The 21,745-nt window shown below is 57.4% G+C and overlaps 1 protein-coding gene across 14 annotated transcripts in view; it reads left to right on the top strand.

The window, feature by feature from the left end:
- Positions 1–21,745, top strand: part of LINGO1 (leucine rich repeat and Ig domain containing 1) — a 177,656-nt gene that overhangs the window by 152,859 nt on the left and 3,052 nt on the right. For 2 of the 14 annotated variants that reach the window (XM_081829610.1, XM_081829613.1), the window contains 2 exons: positions 18,609–18,832; positions 19,782–19,862. The exons of 3 other annotated variants lie outside the window; for them this stretch is intronic. In XM_081829610.1, coding sequence (XP_081685736.1) covers positions 19,848–19,862 — 15 coding nt within the window. In that variant the 5' untranslated portion in view covers positions 18,609–18,832; positions 19,782–19,847. Of the gene's footprint in view, positions 1–2,899; positions 3,033–3,981; positions 4,087–5,581; positions 5,604–7,424; positions 7,644–18,608; positions 18,833–19,781; positions 19,863–21,745 lie in introns of those variants that run through there. 9 more of the 14 variants (XM_081829612.1, XM_031019125.2, XM_081829607.1 and 6 more) reach the window with 8 other exon arrangements.

Here is a 21,745-nt window from a genome sequence, read left to right on the forward strand (position 1 = left end):
GCTTGCTTTTAAACCTTATATAGGTGGTATCATCTTATACATATCTTTGGCTTTTTTTTCTTGACCTTGTGTTTGTGAGATCACCCAGCTGGTGTGTGGAGCTCCAGTGTGTCCATCTTCAGGGCTGCATAGTATTCCACTATATGATTAGACACCGTTCTAGTGATGCGCATGTAGGGTGTTTCCAGTTCCCCACTGGTACAAACTCTGTGTACACTTGTGAACATTCCTGTACTTGTCTTCCGTGAATGTTCCTCCAGGGTATATACTATAGAGTGTGCATCTTTTCAACTTTACTTGATAACTGCCAACTTGCTATGCCATTTCTCACCCTGACCAGCAACAGGCACTTTGCCTGCATTATCTCAATGCCCCCAGCCATATTGAGAGAAAGACACTTTTGCCCATCTCATGGATGGAGTTTGTATGAGTTAGTTATCTGTGGCTGCATAACGAATCACCCTGAAACTTAGTGGCTTAAAACAATAAATTTGTATTATCTTACAGGTCTGTGGGTCAGGAATCCAAGTGAGGCTCAGGTGGAGGCCTTAGCTGGAGGCTCCAGGTCTCTCACAAGGCTGCAGTCCAGGTGTTAGCCAGAGCATCAGTCATTCAAGGCTTGAATTGAGCAGGGTCTGGGTCCACGTTTGCTCGTGTGGGTATTGGTAGGTCTCAGGACTTCGTGGGGGTGCTGGTTAGACATCAGTTCCCTTCCATGTGGGCTTCTCAACAGGGCAGCTAATAATATGGCATATGCTATGTGTCATAGCGAACAAGCAAGTGATGGAGAGAGGGTACCCAAGATGAAAGCTAGTCTCTCCGTAACCTAATCTCAGAAGGGATACCCTATCAGATTCTCTTCATTAGAAGTGACTCCATTAGTCCAGCCCACACTCAAGGGGAGGGGATTGCACGCAGTAGGGGAGATGCCAGAAGGTAGGGACCATTGGGAGTCATCTTAGGGAGCTGCCTATCACAGGACAACTGAGGCTCAGAGAGGTGAAGTGACTTTCTCAGGGTCACACAGCGGTTAGAGATAGAGCCAGAACTGGAACTCAGGACTGCTCGGCTCTAAGGCTAGACATCTTCTGAGCCGCTACCCACTGCCTTTGACTTAATAACAGGTTCCGACTTAAGTTAATAAACAAGACTGCTGCACAACGGAACTCAAGACAAGCGCTTAATGAATGGATTTGCTAATAGTGCTGCCTGTTTGCACACATTAGCTCAAGTGCCCCCTGACATGATCCGTGGGGACAGCCGAGCCCAGGCTCTCAGGAGAAGCTGCTCTGCCAAGCCTGGAGCCCAGATTCCCAAAGAGCCAGGGAGTGGTCCCTTTTTACAAACTGCTTTTTATATTTGCTTTTTTGTTTTTGTTCTCAATTTAATCATTTGGGTGTTTTTGTAATTTTCAGGGGGGTATCTTTTTGTTTTTATGGAGTGCACACTTCTTGTGTTTTAACTGCAAGGTCAGGAACATCAGGAGGGACTTTGGGGTGGGCAGGGCTGATGAGCCCCTTCACTGGCCCCAGACAAATTTCCTGCTTCTCAGCTCTTATGGATGCAGCAACCAGGCACCCAACCCAGCAGGGCTGTGTGGCCAGGCTGAGTAAGGGCCATTCCCCAGGCCTTATGTCTCTGCAGGGCTCCTGTCCTGGGTCCTCCAGGAGCCTTTTGGTTTCCCCCAGTTCTCAGTGTGATTCCAAGTAGTGGAGGCTGCTGCTTACATTGCTGCTAGATAAGTGAATGTCATGGATGCTGGAACATTTCCAGTGGAGGCGTGGGTGACCAAGGCCCCAAGATAAGGGGAAGTGAGAGTCGAGGACTTGAGTGTCCCTGTCCCCATGCCCTGGCACCCCCCACTCCTCTGGGAAGGGAAACTACTGGTCCTTCCTGATTAGTGGATTTCAGTTGAGTTTAATTTGCACACATCAGCCCCTCTGGAATCAGGGCTCTGGGCTCTCTGCAGAAACTGGAGGAGACACAAGATCAATCCCTGCCTTGAGGGTGTTCCTGATTCTCAGAGGCTGAAGAACTTGGTCGAGGCTTCTCCTAGTGCGAACGCTGAAAGGAACCTTAGGGTCAACCCCTGTATTTACAGAGGAGGGGCTGGGGGGCCAGGGAACAGAGAGAAACCATAACAGTATAATAACCATTTATCAAGCACCTACTTTGTGTCTACATTTGTCAAGCACCCACTGTGTGCCAGGCCCAGCATCAAGTACTGGATTAAGTCATGAGATCTTCACACCATCCCCCATGAAATGTGTTCTACTGATATTCTATCTTCCAAAGGAGGAAACTGAGGCCCAGAGAGGTACCCAAGATACAGAGCAGGAGACTGAGGTGCTCAGAGTAGGCTTCTGGAAGGAGGGGCCACATAGAGCCCTGAATTGAAAGGGAAGAGGGGAAAGGTGGGAGGAAATGAGTTGAGAGTCTGAGAAAGCTATCAGTGACAAGACATGCTTGGTGGAGGGCTGCCAGGGAAGAGGATACCCCAAGGAAGTGATGGTGGCTTTCTGCACCTCTGCCCTTGGAGTCTTGGCCTCAGCCTTGGCCACAGTGGGTGTCCCTCCATTATGATCAACACATCTCCACATGTGCTATGTGCAGAGTCCCTTTGAGCTGAGCCCCGGTGCCCTTCCCTGGGGCTGGCTGCCCCATGCAGGACTTGGAGGCCAGGAGCTGGGGTGCACCCGGATGAGTGTCTTTTCCTTTGCAGGTTCCTGGGCCCGACCCTCTATAACATGTCTCACTGGGACCCTGGCATCTGGCTCAGGGAGGGGCTTCCGAGGGGGCAGGAAGGTCCTAACCCTGGCCACAGCTCCAGGCCCCCCTCGTAGAGGGACTTCTCTGCCAGCCCCTTCAGATGCCCCCCACCTCCTGCCCCCCTCCACAGCTGCACCAGTGCAGGGCCCTGACCTATGGATTTTCTGCCACGTCCTGATCCACTTCACTCCAGCCGAGTCTTTCTGACTTCATTATACCCGTGGCCTCAGCAACCCCAGCATAGAGGGCTGCCATAGCCAGAGGTGAGTGTGGGGCTTCTGCTACTCCTGGGGGCCTGCAGTGCCCCCAGCTCCTGGGCTTCAGTCTCCTAGGAACTCAGAATCCTGGAAGGAGCCCCCTCTTGAGGCCGCATCCCATTCACCCCACTATCTAGGTGGGGCCACAGAGACACCACCTCCCCACCCCTACCATCCCCTCATTGCCTAGCTGGGGCAGCTTTCATCCAGGGAGCATTGGCAGCCCCTCAAGGTCACACAGCAAGTTATTTAGAGCACTCAGAATCAAATTTGTGGTATACATTGGGACATGGGGTCCACTAGCTCCACAGGGAACTCCTACTAGATCCTGGCTCCAACCTGCTCCCTAACCCTGCTCCATGCCCTGTGCTGCCTGTCCAGCCCCCCCCACGCCCCCCCCCCGGCCCCTGGCCTCCGTTTTTCTTGCTAATTGGAGGTCTCAGCAATGACTCCACTGTCCCAGCCATTTTAGAGCTGTCATTAATTTCAAGTGGCTTCAGAAATACTCATCATCGTAAAAGCCCGCGGGCTGCTGGGCTGCAAGCGGGCAGGACCAGCATGGAGCAGGCATACAGGCAGGCCTGGCTGTGCCACCCATTCCTTCCTGGGCCCTGGGGGACTGGCCCCTCTTCCTGCATCCTCAGCCGCCCAGGGCGGGGGGTGGGGGGGGGAGCGCAACACTTGGGCTGTGACATCAGACACACACTGAGCTTCAAAGCCCAGCTCTGCCTCTTATACAGTGAACTTTGGCAAGATACCAGCCCTCCCCAGAGCCTCAGTTTTTCATCTGTACAGTAGGGATAGCAATACCAGTCTTGAAGGGCAAAGTATGTCAAGTATAGCTCAGAGCCTGGCTTACAGTAGGGGCTGAGTAAAGGTTCGAGGGCCCTGTCCCCTCCTCCAGAGTCCTCTGGCAGACCCGCTCCAGTTTCTCTGCTTTGCTGTTCTCACTCAGGCCACTGCAGGCTGGCTTCTTCTGGCCATCAGCTCCTGCTTTATTGGGACTTGCTGAATTTTCACTCTGAAGCCAGGATCTGCTATGTGCCCACCCGTGAGACAGGTAGGTTGAGGTCTGCTCTTGGGAGCTCCTAGTCTGAGGACAGAGAGAGACAGGAGACTGGGGCCTTGCTTCTAAGGCCATTTTAGTTTGGGAAGGGGAGACAGGAATAGAAGAGAATGGTCTCAGTTTGGTCTTGAAGCTCGGGTGGAAACCAGGCAGAGGGCACACCAAGCAGGTGGATCAGCAAGGACTAAGGCTTGAAAGTGTGGGAACATTCTTCAGCTGTAGCTCCAGCCTATAATCCCCTGGTTGTGTCAGTTAAGCCCTGGGCCAGGCCACTCCAATGTTTCACATTCTCCATGGCCCTGGGATCCCTGAGAGGGCTCTGCTGGGGACCACCCCACCAGCAGGAGCTGAGAGATGCCTGTTCCACAGCTCATGCAGAGACATCTGACTGGGTGACGACCCAGTGACAGGCCTCCCACCCTTTTATGGGGTCTTTGAGTGACAAGGCCAGCAGCCTGCACTCTCACCAGGCCCAGGCTGGACCCTCAAAAAGGCCTTTTCTCCAAGTTCTTCCCCCATTTCCTCCCCCACCCCATTGTTTCCACTGGTGAAGTAAGAGAGGAAGTCATTTCTTTCGGAGAGACAGGCAAGGGGGAATGGCCCGGATACTGTGTATAATGGAGAAAATAAGGCTGCCGCGCAGTTCCAGACAAGGCTCTTTGGTCACCCCTGCTGCCTCAAGGCGCGGAGGGATAATGGTGGGCCCCAGAAGGCCCCACCCCCGGATGCCGACTTCCTTAGCCAGCATCTGGGGTTTGGGGGTGGGGGCAGTGGGCTCTCCCCCATTTCTCCTCCGAGATCACTGAGGCTGGCAGCAGGTGAGTCGGGGGCGGAGATGCCGTGGCCGCGCTGTGCCTGCGTCAGTCGCCGCACCAGGAATAGCCCCCGCCCCCGCCCCCGCCCCCCAGCGGGTCTGCGCGCCCGCCGGGCGCCTGGCGGAGCCTTTACGCAGCAGCTAGAGAGCGTCTATTCCTGTCGGGCTGGTGGGAGGAGGCGGCGCGGGAGGGCGGGAGCTCACGGGTAACTCACCAGCAGCCGGGGTGGGGGAGCTGGGGAGTCTGGGAAGGGGGTCCAGGCAGCAGAGAGTTGAGGGACCAGGGAGCCGCCTGCGCCGGGCTCTTGAAAGAGACGAGGACACCTGTGCCGCCTCCCCTCTTCCCCGCCCACCTGTAAGTCCCTCTGCCAAGCCTGCCCCCTACTGGTTTACTCAGCCCTGGAAGGCGATTCAAATTCCCATTCCAGGCTCTACTCGCTGTGTGACCGTGGGCAAGGCATGTAATCTCTCTGAGCCTGGGCTTCCTTCTCTCCGTCCCGGGGGAACAACAGCGCCTCCTCAGAGGTTTGTTGGAGGATGAAGGGAGAGCGCACAGCATCCGCACCTGCTAGGAGGGGCTCCAGCTAGGCCTAGGATAAGAATGGACACGGGACGGTTTTTCAGGCAGGACTGTCCAGACCAGTGGTGTGGCAGTGAGACTGAGAAGTACCCGGAATCTGTTTAGCTGGAACAGAAGGTCTGTGCAACTCTTTGGGCTGTGCGTGTGAGGCTGAACAGTGGAGATGGGAGATGGTGTTGGGGGTCAGGGGAGACTGGGAGCCCCACCATACCAGTCAGGTATCTGCAATGGATGTCAGGCAGGCTCTGCTGGGGGAGGGGGACACTGGCAGCAGGATCCCGGGGTTTGTCTCAGAGACTGAGAGGCCTTGGGCCAGTCTCCTCTTCGCCAGCCTCAGTTTCCTTCTCCGCCTGCCAGAACCCCTACCCCTGTGGGCTCACGGTGTCAGGGGCACTAATGTGCTAATGGGATGCACTCTCAGTAGTGGAGAAGGGTGGAATGTGCCAGGTGGTGTGAGCATTGATGGTTATTCTAATCAAATTAACTTAGTGTTAAAGAGCATCTGGCTTCAAGGAGATGGAGGGGACGTAGAAGGAGGTGAGATCCTAAGGGTGGTAGTCCACTCTGCAGACTGCCAAGACAGTTGATCCTCCGCATCTGCTGATCAAGGAGGATCTGGCTCTCTGAGGAGAGGTCCCATTCTCTAGGCCCATCTGAGTGTGTGGCCCTAGCCCAGGATCCTCTGGATCACTGGGATCAAAGTGAGGGACAGCCATACCCAGACTGAGGCTCTTCACTGCCCTCTGCTGGTGTGTGGGTGCCGTGTCCGTGGCCGGAGCCGGCCATAGCGGCCTGCTGCCCTCTGCTGGACAGGAAGCCGGGTTGGGCGGGGATCCGGGCTGCAAAGGGCCGGTGAAGACCCCGCTTGGGGTAAAGCCGTGGAGCTGGCGCGCCTTCCTCTCGGTCCCCCCGGAGCTGCCCTCTCTGCCTGCCTGGCCCCAAGGCCGCCAGGGTGTGGGCCCTACAGACATTCGCGGACATTTGGAGAAGAGGGACAGGACAGAGGCTCCGGGCCTGACCCTTCCCACGCCGTCCTCTAAACAACCCTGGCTGGGTGGGGAGCCTTGCCCGTTCACGTGCGTGTGTCCGTCCACACGGCAGTGTGCAGTGACCCTGGTTAACACGTGTGAATACATTCACGCGCTCACATGCACACGCATGTGGCCACACAACAGGGTGCGTGCACACTCAGGGAGGACCGTAGTCCGGACTCCCCTGGGTCGGCCGAGCCCGGGATTCGCCCAGAGCCCGGGACTCGGAGGGGCGCGGCCGGTGCGGGGCTGGCGCTCCGGGGCGCCGGCTCACGCGCTAGCCTGGCGCGCCCCTCGCCAGCGTCCCCTCTGACAGTTTCGCTGCCTCATCGGTGCAGGGCAGTGGTTGGGGCGCTCCTCGCTCTCCGCCCCCTCCGCTGAAAGAAGACGAGCCCCCCGCCCCACCTCCCCCCTTCTTGGTTTTGCGGCCGCGCCTTCTCCTCCCCCGCCCGGCTCCCGCCGCTCCTCGCTCCCTCCCTCCCTCGGTCCCTCCTCCCTCCCCGGCTCGCTCCTCGCTCCTCGCGCTCCCTCCCCGCGCCGCGGCAGAGCGCGGAGCCTGGGCGGGAGCCGGTGCGGGAGCCGGAGCGGGCGACCGGCGACAGCGCAGGCGGCAGCGGCGGCGGGTCCCGTCCCCGGCCCCGGAGCGCGCGGAGTCCCCACCCGCGCCGCTCCGGCCCCTCTCCCGCCGCGGGGCTCCGAGCAGCATGCGGGGCCGCTGCCTGCCGGCCTCAGCCCTGGCCCCGGCCCCACTGCGGAGCGCGCCCGGCCTCGACCCCGGCCCCAGCGGCAGAGGCGGCGGCGGCGGCTCCAGGTCGGCTCGGGGCGCAGAACCAGGCTCGCCGAGTCCGCGTCGCGCGTCCTGAGCGCGCCCGCCCCTCCGCCTGCCGGGGCCGCGGCCTCCCGCCTCCCCACTCCCGCGCCCTTGCCCCGGCCCCGGCTCGGCTCCCACCCGCGTGGGGCAGACAGACGGACAGACAGCCCCGCGAGGGCGCGCGGACTGCCGGGCGGAGGTGTCGGACGAGGAGGAGGAGACGGAGGAGGGGGCTGGGCAGGGGCTGAAGCCCAGCGGGGGAGACATGCGATTGGTGACCGAGCCGAGCGGACGGACGGTGCGCCCGAGATGCAGGTGAGCCCGGCGGCCGCGGCCCAGCCCCGAGCGGGCAGCCCCGAGCGGCAGCCCCGCACGGGCAGCCCCGCGGCGAGCTCCCGTGGGGGCCGCCGTTGGCCCGGCTGCGCCCTCCTGGGGCTGCGGGGCACCCCAGCGTCACCCAGATTTCCCTTTGGGGTCGCACCCTCCTCAAGCCTCAGAAATGAAGATTCTTCCTTTCCCGTTCCTCCCACCCCACCAAATTCCATGTTGGGAGCTGGGACGCCGGAGCTGTGGAGGGCGGACCCGCTAGGGTCCCAGTCCTGCTTGCCCCCCACCCCCCGCCCCATGCCCCCTCCCGTTCTGAGCACTATTCATCCTGGAGGGTAAGCCCCTTGCTCAGCGGGTGGCTGCACCTCTCCACGGATCCCAGATACCCCCAGGCAGCCCTGGCCAGCACTGGGAACCGGCGGCTCACTGGTGGATGCCAGTCTGGGACCAGTTTTCTCCACAGCCTTCAGCCTGGGCACCAGCTCCCTCCCCTGACAAGAGCAACCCTTTTCCTGCTTTGGCCCCTGGAGAGGGAGGAAAGGGGAGTTGGGGGGTGGGAGAGTGCAGGGGAGGGAGTTGGGGTTGTGGAGGACTCAGGAACCCTTTAGGGGCCTCCCTTTGTCTGTCTTCAGCCCCGGTTTCTCACCTCCTCCTGCCCCACTTTTCATTCTTAGGCAGCCGGTGGGAGGTGGGAACCAGCTGAGAAAAGGGAGGTGAGGAGGGAGCATCCTGTTCTGCCTCCCCACCCTCTTGTGAGGTGGCTGAGCCTCCCCGCCCAGATGTGTCCCTCCAGGTGGCTTCCACTTTGGGGAGGGGTGGGGCCAGGCCCAGTGGGCTGTCCCCTCCCTGTTCCTGACCTGGGTCCCAGCCCAGCCCCATTCAGCCCTGGTTCTGCTGGAGGCATCCCCTTTGTTCTCCGAGGTCCTGGGCTCAGGGTGGGGGAGAAGGGGCATGTGGGAGGTGCCCTGGGAGTGCAGGAGGCCCTGAGGTGGGGGGCAGTACCATCTGGGCTAGCCCTTTCCCGGGGCCAGCCCAGCCCACCATCAGTCTTCCTTTGCTTGGCTTGGGCAGCCTGAGGGTGCGCAGCCCAGCCTGGCCCACGGCTCTGGGCTCAGCCCGGCTGGTCATTATGCCAACAGCTCCAACACTGGTACCTCCCATGCCAGGGAGCAATGAGCCGGGACACCCAGGAGGCAGAGCGCCTGGGGCTTCCCCACATCCAGCAGGGAGTGTGGGTGAGGGAAGTGAGGGTCACCGGTTCCGAGACCCTTTGTCCTTGCATGGGACCTGGTCTGCTGGGATAGCTTGCCTGCTTTCTCCCCATTGCCTGAGGCAGGAGAGAGAGGATAAAGTGGCAGAGGGGAGAGGCCAAGAATTCCTTGGAACCCAGGTAGGGACTCCTGGCAGCACCTGACGCCCCTACTAGCGGGGGGTTTAGCAAAGGTGATGGCAGGCCCCCTGTGATGTGCTTGCTGTCTCTGTTCCCTCCCCCACCCCCTGCCAATTTAAGTGTGAGATTGGCCTCGGGTAGGGCTTGGTCAAGGCTGCAGGGCTCCCCAGGACCTGGAGTTAGAGAAGGTCCTCAATCCAAGGGCCCAAATTTGGGGGGATGGGGGTGTACTCAAAGCCCAGGAATCTTGGCTTGTGGGCAGAGGGCCCTGTGTGCCTGGAGGGAAGTGGAGAGACTATTCTGCCCCTTGCGGTAGTCCTCTTTGATTCTAGTGGTCAGCTGTTCCATCCCCTGCCTCTGAGCACCCATGTTGCCCTTTACTAGATACTGTTTTCTAAAACTCAGAATTTCAGAAAGACACCAGAAAAACAAAACAAAACAAAACAAAAAACAAAAGGACCCAAAATCCTCTTGTGTGTGGGTCTTTGTTCAGCACAAAGCGAGACAGGATCCCTGGTACCAGGGATAGCTCATCTGGTACTGTCTCCAGGTGCCTACCAGCGCAAATGGCTGGAGGATCACAGCTGGGGCCAAGGGTGCGTTCCTGTGGAGAAGCGAGGCACTACAGTGATTTACGCAGGCTCCCGTGGAGGCACGAGGCAGTGTGTCAGATGGTCCTGTGGGGCTAGTGAAAGGCCAGGGAGGGGAGGCAGTTGACGGTGGTGATTTCAAAGTCAGAGCCGTAGCCTGTTAGCCAGGGTCTCTTGGTCCTGCCATCCTCTGGGTGGCACTCTGTGGACGGATGGTGCCTTCCAGTCCCAGGGTCTCCTCCTCCTCTTCCCAGTGATTACCCATTGATGGATCTCTGTTCTCTTCCCACCAGTTCCTCTACTTATCCCCCTATCACCTATCTTGGTCCAGCATTCCTACCCAGAGGCCCTCCCCTCTTCTCCTCGCCTCTACTCAGGGAAGCCTCCCCGACTGCTCCAAGTTACTGATCCTCTTCCTCCAGGCACCCACAGTGAAGACCTGCACTGGTTTGTACCTAATATTGTACCAGCCAATTAATTCATGTGTGTATTCTACACATCGTGGCTGAGCTGTCTGTTTAGCCCTGGACTAGGCCCTCTTCGGGCTTCCATGGATTGCCTTGAAGGTTCATCCCTGGGCAATCATGTACCCACCCGCTGGGCTCCCCTGCTTGGCCCCCAGGATAGGGAAGACACTGGGTGGCACTGGGGAGCAGCTATTGGCTGGTGGCAAGGACCACCTGGAGGGGACACAGTGTCCTCTGCCTGTATGGATGGACAGAGCTAAGTGATGTCAAGGGTGCCAAGGCAGTGTCCTTAGTAGCACACCCAGGCACTCAGCAAAGGATGGGATTTGTCTGGGGGAGGTTGAAGTAGTCAAGGGTCCTCCAGAAAGAGAGAGAGACTGAGTGGGTCCTGAGGTGGTAGCAGACGTTGCAGAGACACAGAAAACAGGGGATTCCAGAATTGGAAGGGTTCTTAGTAGAAAGAGTGTGGTAACGCAAGTTCATTTCCAAATGGATTTGAGGCATTCTTGATAGTGACGTTTGTTTATGCATTGTATAAATGAATGAACATCCTTGGGTGCTGTGGGCCCAGGAGAGCCGTGCTGACAACAACCTCCTCCTCGCGTGTACTTGGTTCCTTTGATGTCACTTTGTAGTGAACTTGTTGAGTGTGGACCCTGGAGCCAGATGCCTGGGTTCAGACTTCAGCTCTACCTCTGCCTAGTTCCTTAATCTCGCCGGGCCTCAGTCTTATCCATAAAGTGAGGATAGCAAGGGTATTTACCTCTAGGGCCAGCAGGAGGATTAAATATGCTAATATATGCAAAGCATTTAGAACCGTGCCTAGTACACAGTAAGCTCTGAAGAAATGCTAGCTACTCATAATTTATATCGGTGATGTGTTCTTAGTCTTTTTCCTGTAGCTGGTGCAGAGATTTGATTTTATAGCTGAGAAAAGGGAGAGAGCCAGAGAGGTGGAATGACTTGCCCAAAGTCCCCAGCTCATAAGCGTGGTCTAGAATGCCTTCCTCCTGACCCCTGGGGCTCAGGGCTCGCTCATCTGGGCATGGCCTGGTCATTGATTAATGTTTTTAGCATTAGTGATAATAATAGTATTACAAATATGACAACACTACTCCCCAACCTGAACACTAGTGCTCTAACAATGGTGTACATCTTCCATGAGCTTCCCCTCACTTTATTCCTTGGCCTCTTTCTCTGAGACAGCCACTATCCTAATTATCTAGTTAGCATTCCCTTGCTTTTTTAAAATCATGTATTTTAATATATGGAAATTGTTCAGTTTGGGCTGTTTTTGAACTTTGTAAAAAGAACCTGAAACCGGATGCAGACCTCTAGAATTTGCTTTTTTTCCCCCTTCAACATCATATTCGTAAGCTTCATCTATATTGTTGTAAATAATGGTAGACGTAGTTTATTCATTTTCACTGGTGCATAACGTTCTGCCATTTGAACCTACCGCCATGTATTTATCATTCTTCTATGTGCCTTGTTCCCCTTTTGGTTCTTACAAACAATGCTGCTGTGAACCTTCTTGTCCTGTCTCCTGAGGCAATGTGCAGAGTGTCTCTGGGGCACACAGCTAGGAGCGGAATTGCTGGGCTATAGGGCATGTTCATATTCAGCTTTCCTAGAAAATGTGCCAAAGTGTTTCCAAATTGGTTGGGCCATTTATGCTTCCTGCAGCAGGAGATGAGTGTCTTCATAGCTCCCACCCTCACCAGTGCTCGGTGGGGTCAGCCGTCTTGGTTTTCACTGACTGATTGAGTGTAAAATGGTGTTACCTTATGGTCTTGATTTGCATTTCCAGAATTCAGGGTTTCTGGTGTAGGAAATGGGGGTTGAGATGGGCAGGAGCCAGTGTGTAACAGATGCTTAGGAAGCAATTGTCCCTTTTGTCCCTCAGCATTCCCCAGTTAGTGGGGGTGCTGTTTCTATAAGCCTTGAGCTCAGGGATGGGCAAGGGCACTCAGGAGGACTCCCCGGGGAAGGGAGGATGAAGGAGGAGCAAAGAGAGCTTACGTCCTGCACGGTTAGAGCCCAAGGAACCCCAGTGGTTCTGTGTTCAACCCCAGGATGGGCAGGGGTGGTGCTGGCTTGGGAGAGGGAGAGAGCTTGTGTTTCATTATCTTAATAATGTGCAGCCCCCTGAAAACCCTGTCTCCACACCCTGGGGCTTGGCATTGGTGAGTACTTAATAAGAGTTTGGTGAGCTGAGGACTGAATACTGGATGAAAAAATGTATATTTGTTCTTCCTTCATTCCCACCTCCTTGGGGAGTCCTCCCTGATTGCTCTTGCCCATTGAGTGAGTGAGGGGGGGTGGCTGAGCAAGGTGGCTCCTGGGCCTTAGCAAGGTCCCCTTAGGTGGCCCTCGAGCCCCCTGCGTCTCCGCAGAGGCTGAGAAGCTCGGTGCTGGCGAGGTAATTTGGAGCCGCTCCCTCCGCCAGCCTGGTGCACCAACGATTGATTCCAGGCCGCTTTCCCCGCCCAGACCTGGGCCCCTGGAGCTGGTTAGAGATGAGCGACAGGGCTGGCGGAATAATTATGCTTATTTTATGTGACACCCAAATTGATTGCTGCCAGGGTGACATTACCAGGGCATTGTTCCTTGTCTCCAACCTCTTATTACATGTTATTAGGGTGTGTGGTGTGTGTGTGTTTTTCTATTTTTTCCCCTTTCAGGGAATTAATCTCTCTCTGCCACCTCCTCTGCTTCCCTCTACAGAGAACCTGCTTGTGTCTCTGAGAGGGGGTGAGGGCCTGGCCAGCATGCTTCCTCTGCCTGGCCCAGGCCCATTAGGGCTATAGATGCAGTTGGGGAGGAGGGGGGTGGCCATCTCAAGTCCCTTTACGTAGATGTGAGTTGGGGGTGTCCCAGAGCTAAGAGGGGCTGCTGAGGTGTATGTCCTAGCAGAGAGGTTTCCCACCAGTGTCCCTGCTTGCATACGTCTCCTGGCAGGCTACTCACCCTCTAATACTAGGGCAGATCTTCCATCCTGAGCCATCCGGTCTTCCATTTGATTTCTCACACTGAGCTGAATGGGCCTCCCGTGCGTTTTGACTCCACCCTCTTGGCCTGCATCGGGCTCTTTGCATTCTCCTCCTTGGGACACCCCTTAGAGATTTGCAGAGATGTCCCCCCCAAGCCCAGGCTTCTCGTGGACATGGAGCTGGGCAACGACATCGCTTGTGGCTGAGCAGAACTTGGCACCGGCCTGTGTCTAACCAGACGGGCTCACCACCTCTGGATTCTGCTCTCGGTGCACAGGTTGCAAAAATGGGTTTTGGCAAGGGGTTGGTCAAGACTCACTTGAGCAGAGAGGGCTTTGAATAGTCAGTGGTGGTAGAAGGGCGTTTTTATTTATAGTTTGCCTGTCCATGTTCTAAAAAACTCACTGGACCTTGGTTTGGGACATATTGGGGTTGTTTTTAAATCTTTTCCCCCTTTTGAGGCAGAAATAACTCAAACCTTCATTTGCCCCTGATCTAGCCCCACCACGGTATCCTGGCAGTACACTGAAGAGAGAAGGGGGCTGTAGTCGGGAGGCCAGGGTTCTTCCGAGGCCCTAGCCCTGAGATGCTGTGGGACCTAGGACAAGTCCCTGATGCTCTCAGGCCTCACTTCCCTCACCTGTGTGGGGGTCTCTAGGGTTGCGGTGCCTCTGGAGTCAGACAAGCTCAGGGACCGGGAGGGAGGTGATCTAATGGCTTAGAGCCTCAGTTTCCTCATCCATGAAGTGCGGTATGTGGTGAGGGTTGGTGGCGTCATTCTGCAAAGCACTCTGGGTGTGTTCGATCTAAACATCTCTTTTCTTCCTTCTCTTTGAACTCTCTGCCCCCAGCCCCAAGAGGGCACCGTAAAGTCTGCCCTCCCCTTCGAGGAGTTTCAAGCCCTGAGACATGAAGCCGCTTGTCCACAGCCCTACAGCTCAGCAGGCCCTTGAACCCGACTCAGAGAAAGGCAGTGTAGTATGCAGGAGTGGTCAGACAGCCTTGGGTTCAGCCACCTCAGGCCCCGTCCCAGCTCTGCCATTTATCGCTGTAGGATTCGTGGCAGGCTGCACCACCTCTCTGTGCTTCAGTTATTTCATCTGTAAAACGGGGATCATAGTACCAACCTAATAAGATTGTTGTGAAGAGGAAACAAACTCATGTTTGAGTTCATAGCCTGCTCGCCGTGTGACCTTGAACAAGTTACAGAACCTCTTTATGACCTTGAGCAAGTTACAGAACTTGTGTGTGCTTCTGTTTTTTCCATCTGCAAAATGGGGATAATGACACAGCCTACCTCAACAGGTTGTGGTGGGAGAGATGAATTTTTGTATGTAAAGTGCTTAGAATCATGCCTGGCACACGAAAGGCCCTCATCACCATCATATTGATCAGGTCTCTGGCCTCCCAATGCCCTGCTGGTTGCACCCTTGCCTGCTCCCTGCCCTGGTCCTCTGAGGCTGTGAGCTCCTCCTCTTCCAACCTGGAGGCTCATGGCCCTCCCAGGTGGGGATTGGCTGGTTTCCAGGCCTCCAAAGCCTGAGATGGGCCCACCTGAGCTGTTCGCAAGGTAGAGGAGCCCTGAGGACTGGGGCGGTCAGGAAGGGATGAGGGGATCTGCCAGGCACCTCCCAAGATGGCCTGGGTGGCGGATGGAGCCAGAGACCTTCAGCGGTACCTTCTTGCCCCTGTGAGCCTAGGTTGGTGTTTTAGAGCCAGAGAGACGTGGGAAGGGAGAGGTAGTGGTACGGACATGGGTTTTCCTTGAGCCTCCTCAGGTCACCACATGGGTGCTTGCCTACCCCTCCTCAATTCTGGGACAGCTCCAATCCAAGGAAGGGTGCTCTTCACTCAGGTGGGCTCAGCACAGACAATATGGAAGTTTCCTAGAACCAGTGGCTCCCTCCCACCCTCCCCAGGACAGCTCCTAGCTTCACAGCTGGACTCTTCCCTCAGAACAAGCCTGTGAAGGGGCAGCCAGGGCCAGAGTGGTCCAGGACTCACCCAAGGTCACACAGCAGGGCAGGTGTGCAGTGAGCCCTGATTGGAGCTCCAGCGTGGGACCTGTGGGCCCAGTGCCCTTTGCTCCCTGAGAAGTGGCCTCCTCTAGGCCTTGCCCTCCCCCTGCTCTTCTCCACCAAGCTGGCCACTTCTGGAGGGCAGAGCCTGTATATAGAAGCCTTTAAACACTAAGAGGCTTGGACAGTTAAAATTCATAATTTATCCTGAAAATAGCCTGGAGCTGTGGGCTGGCTGGAAGGCTGGCAGCTCGAGAGCATCTCTGCTCCCGTGGGGTGGGCTGTGGGATGGGCAGGGGCATCCGGCCCTCAGGTGCGTGGGGTGGGTGCCTGCCCAGGGGCCACACACGGGCAGCCGCCCTAGCAAACGGGCAGGCAGGCCCACTGTGCCCAGTCAGCAGCCTCCAACCTGGCGCGGCTGACAGGCCGGGTGAGCGCCTTGCGGAGACGCTTGAGTTTCCACGCACACCTAAGAGATGGCGCTGGCCAGGGAGGCTGTGGAGTGGTGGGAGGAGGGCGGCAGGCCCACACACCCGCATGGGCCACCCTCCCCTACACACACACACACACACACACACACACACACACACACACATACACACACGTGCCCCGGGGGGCCCAGCAACTCTGCCAGAAAGAACAAGAGGAAAATAAAAAATTATACACGACAAAGGACATGACCTCAATTTTCTTCCACGTTGATTTTTTTTCCTCCCTGTGGGGGGCAGCTGAAGGAGGAGGAGAGGGGAGAGGATAGGCCAAGGTGGGCACAGCAGCCCAGGAGGAGACAGACAGAGGCTGCCGTGCTGCTCACCCACTGGCCACACAGGCTGGCTCTCTCCTGCGGGAGCCCAGCCCTGGCACCAGACCCCTCCTCTCAGGGTTCCCTGTCGTCCTCCCACACGCCCTGTGCCAGGAGGCAGCCCCCGCCCAATTAGGCTGGCCAGGGACTGAGTTTCCTCCATTAGCAGCTCACACCTTCAACCATTATCAGCCGTTCACACCTCAGCAGGGATTAGCCCTAGAAAGCCAGAATGGAGTGGCTTTAGAAGGAGCCCAGACCGGTCAGGATTTGGGGGAGGAGAAAAGCAATTAGGAGTCCCTGGATGCTCTCCACCCCCCGCACACCTTGGTTTTGCACCAAAAATGCCCCCCCCTTCCCTTCTTGGCCTGTGGAGACTGAGCTCAGGGGACGCCTCCTCCTCCTCCAGGAAGCTCTCGGAAGAGCCTAGACTAGGAGGGGCTGTTCTCAGGAGCTGCCCCAGCCGTTGTTTGACTGGCTTTCACTGTGCCTTTGAGGATGGACGAGGTTCTATCAGCCCTGGCCCTGCCCTGGGGGCTCTCAATCTGGGAGACACAGAGGGAAGGCCCAGAAACTCCGACAGGGGAGAGGCAAGGGAGAGAGGCAAACATAGCAGATCACACACAGACCCTACAGAGATCCAGAGGGGGGCCCCCAGGGGGGTGATCCCTTCTTAAGCTGGAGTCTGCAAGCCGAGCGGGAGGTCTCTGGGCACGTGATGGGCAGCCAAGCAGTGCTGCAGAAGAAAGTCCCTGACCTGGGGTGACCGTTGAGGGCTTCCTAGGCAGACCTCCCTCCACCCCCACGTCCACCCCCCACCCCCACTGACACACTTCATCATTTCAGGACAGGGATCCAGTGGCTCCATGCTCTGGAGCTGAAGGTGAAGAAGGGACCTCAGGCAGGCAGCCGGGCACTTGGGGACAGGGCAAGTCAGGGGGAATCTGCCTGTTCCTTGGTCACTCTGCAGGAGTGCCTTCCCCTTTCTGAGTGATCAGCCCTCCGGCATGGGGTGGAATTGAGGACAGGATGTGGTAACAGGCCTGGGGCCTGGGACAGGCATCATGAGCCCAGGAGCTCCAGGACTGGTAGCTGAGTCTGCAGGCCAAGCTCCATCTCCCCCCAACCCAGGCTGCCCCTACCCACCCGCTGCCCCTTTCTCCTCCGTTTTCTCTTCCTCTCTCTTCTCTTCCCTTTCTTTCCCGTGTGGCCCATTGTGTGTCTTCTCTATTTCTGTCACCTTTCCCTCTCCTGCTCTTCTGCTCATTTCTGGGGGGCAGAGCTGGATAGGGCTGTAGGCAGATGTTCTGACACCCTCAGCCCCCTTCCCAGGTCAGCCATCCCTCCTCACTCCTGCTGCAGACCCAGTCATAGACGTGGAGCCTGTGATGGTGCACACCCGCCTCATGTCCACGTGGGGCGACAGCCCGCTGCAGGTGCTCAGGTCCCACAGCCGGGCTGCCCCCCAGAGGCCCTGGCCCCTAGCCATGGCGGCGGGCGCCTCCCTGCCGGGGACCTCATGCCCATGTGTGCTGGGGAGCCTTGCGCTCCCTGCAGAATGCTGAGTGGGAACACCATGAAATATTGATACTATAAACCTAAAATAACTAAACCTTTCATTCTGTGCTGCAGCCGACCCCAAATTAGGTGAGATTCTAGCAGAGACAGTGGCAACAGGCGCCGGAGGAAGAATTCAGCATGTTCAACATACACAGTTGAGGAAAGGCTTTTGTGGGGATTGGGGCACAGGGTGCCTACTTGCAGGTATCCAAGGACCGGTGCCTGCCGTGGGCCCGGGGCCTCACCCACTGCCCTGACATGCCTTACCCTCCCTGTGTGTCCAGAAGCATTCACAGCCTGCAGCTCTTGGGGCAAGCGAGTGGACCAGGAGGAATGGAGCTCTCTTGCCTCCTCATTTTGTGCCTAGGCCGGAGGGCAAATGAATTCCCTTTTGGAAGCCTGAGTTCTCATCTGTAAAATGGCTAAAAAAAAATACCTCTTTTGAAATCTACCTTATGAGACAGAGTGACCCCTGTCCTCCCTCCCCAAGTCCACTCCCAGGTGATCCCATGCCCCTCCTGTCCCCATCAGTCACCTGTCCCATCCTGAGCCCCACAGGGGACAGCCCCATGGTGAGACCTTTCAAATAGATCCTTCCAGCCCCAGTGGAACTGCAGTTTGGGGCCTGAGCCCCCACTCCTCTTCACCCCTAACCAGGTTTGAGAATGTTGACTTTCTAGATGGAAGAAGTCAGTGTCTGCTGTGGGCTCCCTCAGGGAGCCTGGAATCCACCCTTCACTGCACAGTGGAAGAAGTAGCCCAGAGAGGGCAGGCTGTGCCCGAGGTCACACAGCAGAGTGGCCAGTCTGGGGAGCAACGGAGCCAAGCAGTTATGCCCTGGCATATGAGTGAGAGTGTGGTGGTGGTGCGGCCCTCTGCACGCGTGTCTGAGGGCTCCGCTCCCCCCATCACTCCGGCACTGGGAGGACTCAGGCTGCTGTGCGCTCTGAACATTGTGCCCCGGGCATGGCTCTCCCTTTGCCTGCCCACCTGCCTGCCTTTGATGTTTATTCCCGTTGTATTTATTGGTCCAATTTTTAGACTCTTGCCTTGTGGGAAGCCCTTCAGGGGGCAGGGGTCCAAAATAAAACGCTGATTAAAATGCATAAAACACTTCTCCTTTGCCATTGCAGGAGTGACCAGCAGGGTTCACGGTGCCAGAAAGGCAGGAGCGACACAGTGCCCATCAGCAGCTCTGGTGACCCCTGCAGACACAGCCCTGTCCGCACCCCTCGATGACAGGGACCCCATGGGGGTGTGAGACTGGGAGACTCGGGCCTGTGTGCCGGCTTGGGCAGGCATCTTAGCCTCTCCAGGCCTCAGTTTCCCCCCCTTTCAGGACAGCCACATGTAAAAGGTGAGGGATGAGGCAGTTTGGGGGTCTTGCCCTCCTGAAGCTGTCTTGGTCCTGTGGAGTGTGGCCTGTTGTTCTGCGGGTCTCTCTGCCAGGTCAGGGGGTCAGGGGGTGGAGGGTGGAGGGCAGCCATGCAAGGCCATGCCAGTCAGCTTTTCCATCAATGGATTTGAATTCCCCAGGTCCCTCACTGCTCACTCAGAGGGCCCTCAACCTCTGCAAAAGCTCTTGCGTACACTTTGTCTGTCCAAGAACATCACCGGGGGCTGTTCTGTGAGACAGAAGCACCCGTGACTGACCCAGCATTAAACATACAGGCACAGCGCCAAGTGCTGAGGCTTTGCAGCATATTTCCCTCTTTGTTCAGGTTGCCAGGAAGCTCACCCCTTTCGTCATTATGCAGGACTCGGTGGTATTCTTCCCTCGTTGGCTTGCTTTATCCTTTTATCGTCTTGTGGCATAATATTTTCTGTCAATTGGCTCAAGCGATTTTTAGAATGAGGTGTGTGCTGTACAGCGGTTGCATAATGTCACTACTAATAAGTCTAAGATGCTTCGAAGTTATGGGAAAAAGATGATTTCTGACTGCGTAGGTTACGGACGGCTTCCTGGAGGAGGTGGCCTTTGAGAAAGGAGGTCATAAAGGCCGCTGGGGCAGGAGGCTGAGAGCGGTCTCCAAAAGGATGGTTTAGAGCCAGGACAAGGTGGGGACACCTGGGTGGCTTCATGGGGCAGACTGGTGGGAGATGCGAACATGGGTCGGGGGGAGGCAAGGTGGTGGTGGTGGCTTTGAATGCCTTATTCTGGTGTGTGTGAGGGGTTTCTGAACATCTCAGGTGACCTGTGCCCTGGCTGTCCCCCCTCTCGGTCCTCAGCCCCCTCTCCAGCAGCCTCCACCTCGCCCACCAGCCCAGCCCTGAGCTGGCGCTCAAAGTCCCATTTACCTCCCCAGGTCCTCAGCCTCACTCCCGCGCCAGCCCCAGCTGCCGGCCCAATTACGTATCGATCGCCTGTCAGGATGTTTGCTTTTCTGGTGGGTCACTGGGGGAGCATGTGTGGCTGTGGGAAATGGCCTGGTGGGGGTGGGGTGGGGGAGGCCGAACCACAGAGTCTAGAGAGAGGATGAGAGGGGCTGAGGGGAGGGGGGTGGACAAAGCCGCTGGGGATAGCAAAATCTTGCAGATTCCATAACATGTCAGTGACACCCAGAGCCCCCTCTGGTTAATCAGTCACTTAGTCCATCAACGACCAGGGAGCACCTGTCAGGCCTGGGAGGCCGCTGGAGCACTGGAAGGTGTGTGGCATGTCCCGCAGAGCAGAACTCTGCTCCCAGATCCACCCCCTCTGCGGGCTGGAGCCACAAGCTCTTTGAGCCCCCGTTGCCTGAAGGGGCGAAGGGTGGGTGACAAGACCTGCAGCCATGAAAGCAGAGGCTCTGTGCAGGTGTAGGGGTGGTGCTGGGAGAGTTGAGGTAGGGATGTGGGACCCCCCCAGCCTGGGCTTCCCCTTCCTGCAGTGAGCCCCCCTGGGCGCCATGTGTGTGGGGCGTGTGAACAGGCAGCAGTCGGGCTCTGGTTCAGCCCCTGGGGCCATCTGGCCCACCCTCTGGAGTTTGGAGAAGTCCTCCTAGCCCCCTACTTACCCTGCTGGGCCAGTTTCCCAGGAGGTGGCACAGAGGAGGGACAGAGGAGATGGGGAGGCAGTCTGGGCACAAGTAGGAATAAGTCGCCTCACAACACGGCTGGGAGAGGGTCATGGGGGGCTAGCTCCCACACACCCCTTGCTTACTCCTCTTGCAGCCTGCACTCAAGCTGGGCCCCCCTCCTGGTGCCGTTACCCCTGTGAAAGCCACCCAAGCCCTGCATGTTCCTCAGGGCCCAGCTGTGATGAGCCTCGTGTCCTCAGTGCTGCAGCGGGGACTGGCCTCCAGCTAGCGGCCCGGCCCGTGGCCCTGACTGTACCCACCTCAGACCAGCAGCTGCACAGAACCCTGGCTCTAGGAGGGGTGTGATCAGAACCCCGAGACACAGACAGATGAAGTCTGGTGGCCCTTCATCTCCCCCTATCTCCCCCTGGGGGTCAGAAAAATCTTCTCGGAGCAGTAGACATTAAATCAGGCCATGGAGATGGGGTTTCAACAGGCAGGGGAAGGGGCATTCCAGGAAGAAAGAACTGCAAGGGCCAAGGTCAGGAACACTCGTTCACTGGGCCCTGAGCCCTGAGCTCCCGAGCTCCCGAGCTCAGGGGGCTCACAGTGGACCTGGAGGAAGGGGAGAGTCGGAGAGACTCCACGGCGAGGGGGCGGGCATCAGGGCAGAGTCCCAGCTTTCTGGCTGGGGAGCCCGCCACTGATCAGGAAAGCCCACTGGGGAGCAGATTCATGAACACGGACAGGTGCCACTGGGTTTGCTGATATCCCAGGGCTCTTGGGCTGGGGTTCAACTGCAGTGGTGGTGAGGAGAGGGCCATGGTGTCTGTGCCTGGGGAAGCTCAGGCTGAGAGGGTGGCCCCCAGCAGCCTCAGGAGCCCTGGCCTGGCAGGCTGGGGACCAGACATACTCCTCTGCAGGCTGTTCCCGGAGGCTTCAGCCTCTGAGCCCCTTTGATTCCCTCTGTGAGCCCTGAGGGCAACTCAGCAGGTCTGGCTTTATCCCTGATGAGCACCAGGGGAAGCTGAGGCTCAGGGTGTGCGGTGGGGTATGGGGTGCATGCCTGGATCACATTGCCTATGAAACATAAAATGTAAAGGAGGTGGACGCCACCTGGGGTGCCAATGCCAGGCTCCTCTTCAGTGCACCCCACCCCCCATCCCAGGGATGCTGGGGAATTCCTTTGGGAGGGCTCTGGGCAGGGTCAGGAGCACGGAGGAAGCAGCGTGGGGTGGCAGGAGACTCTCTGGCCTGGGCGTCTGGACCTC

This window comes from Leptonychotes weddellii, chromosome 9 (assembly GCF_054177405.1).
Source record: "Leptonychotes weddellii isolate Sample4059 chromosome 9, ASM5417740v2, whole genome shotgun sequence".
NCBI classification, from domain to species: domain Eukaryota; kingdom Metazoa; phylum Chordata; class Mammalia; order Carnivora; family Phocidae; genus Leptonychotes; species Leptonychotes weddellii.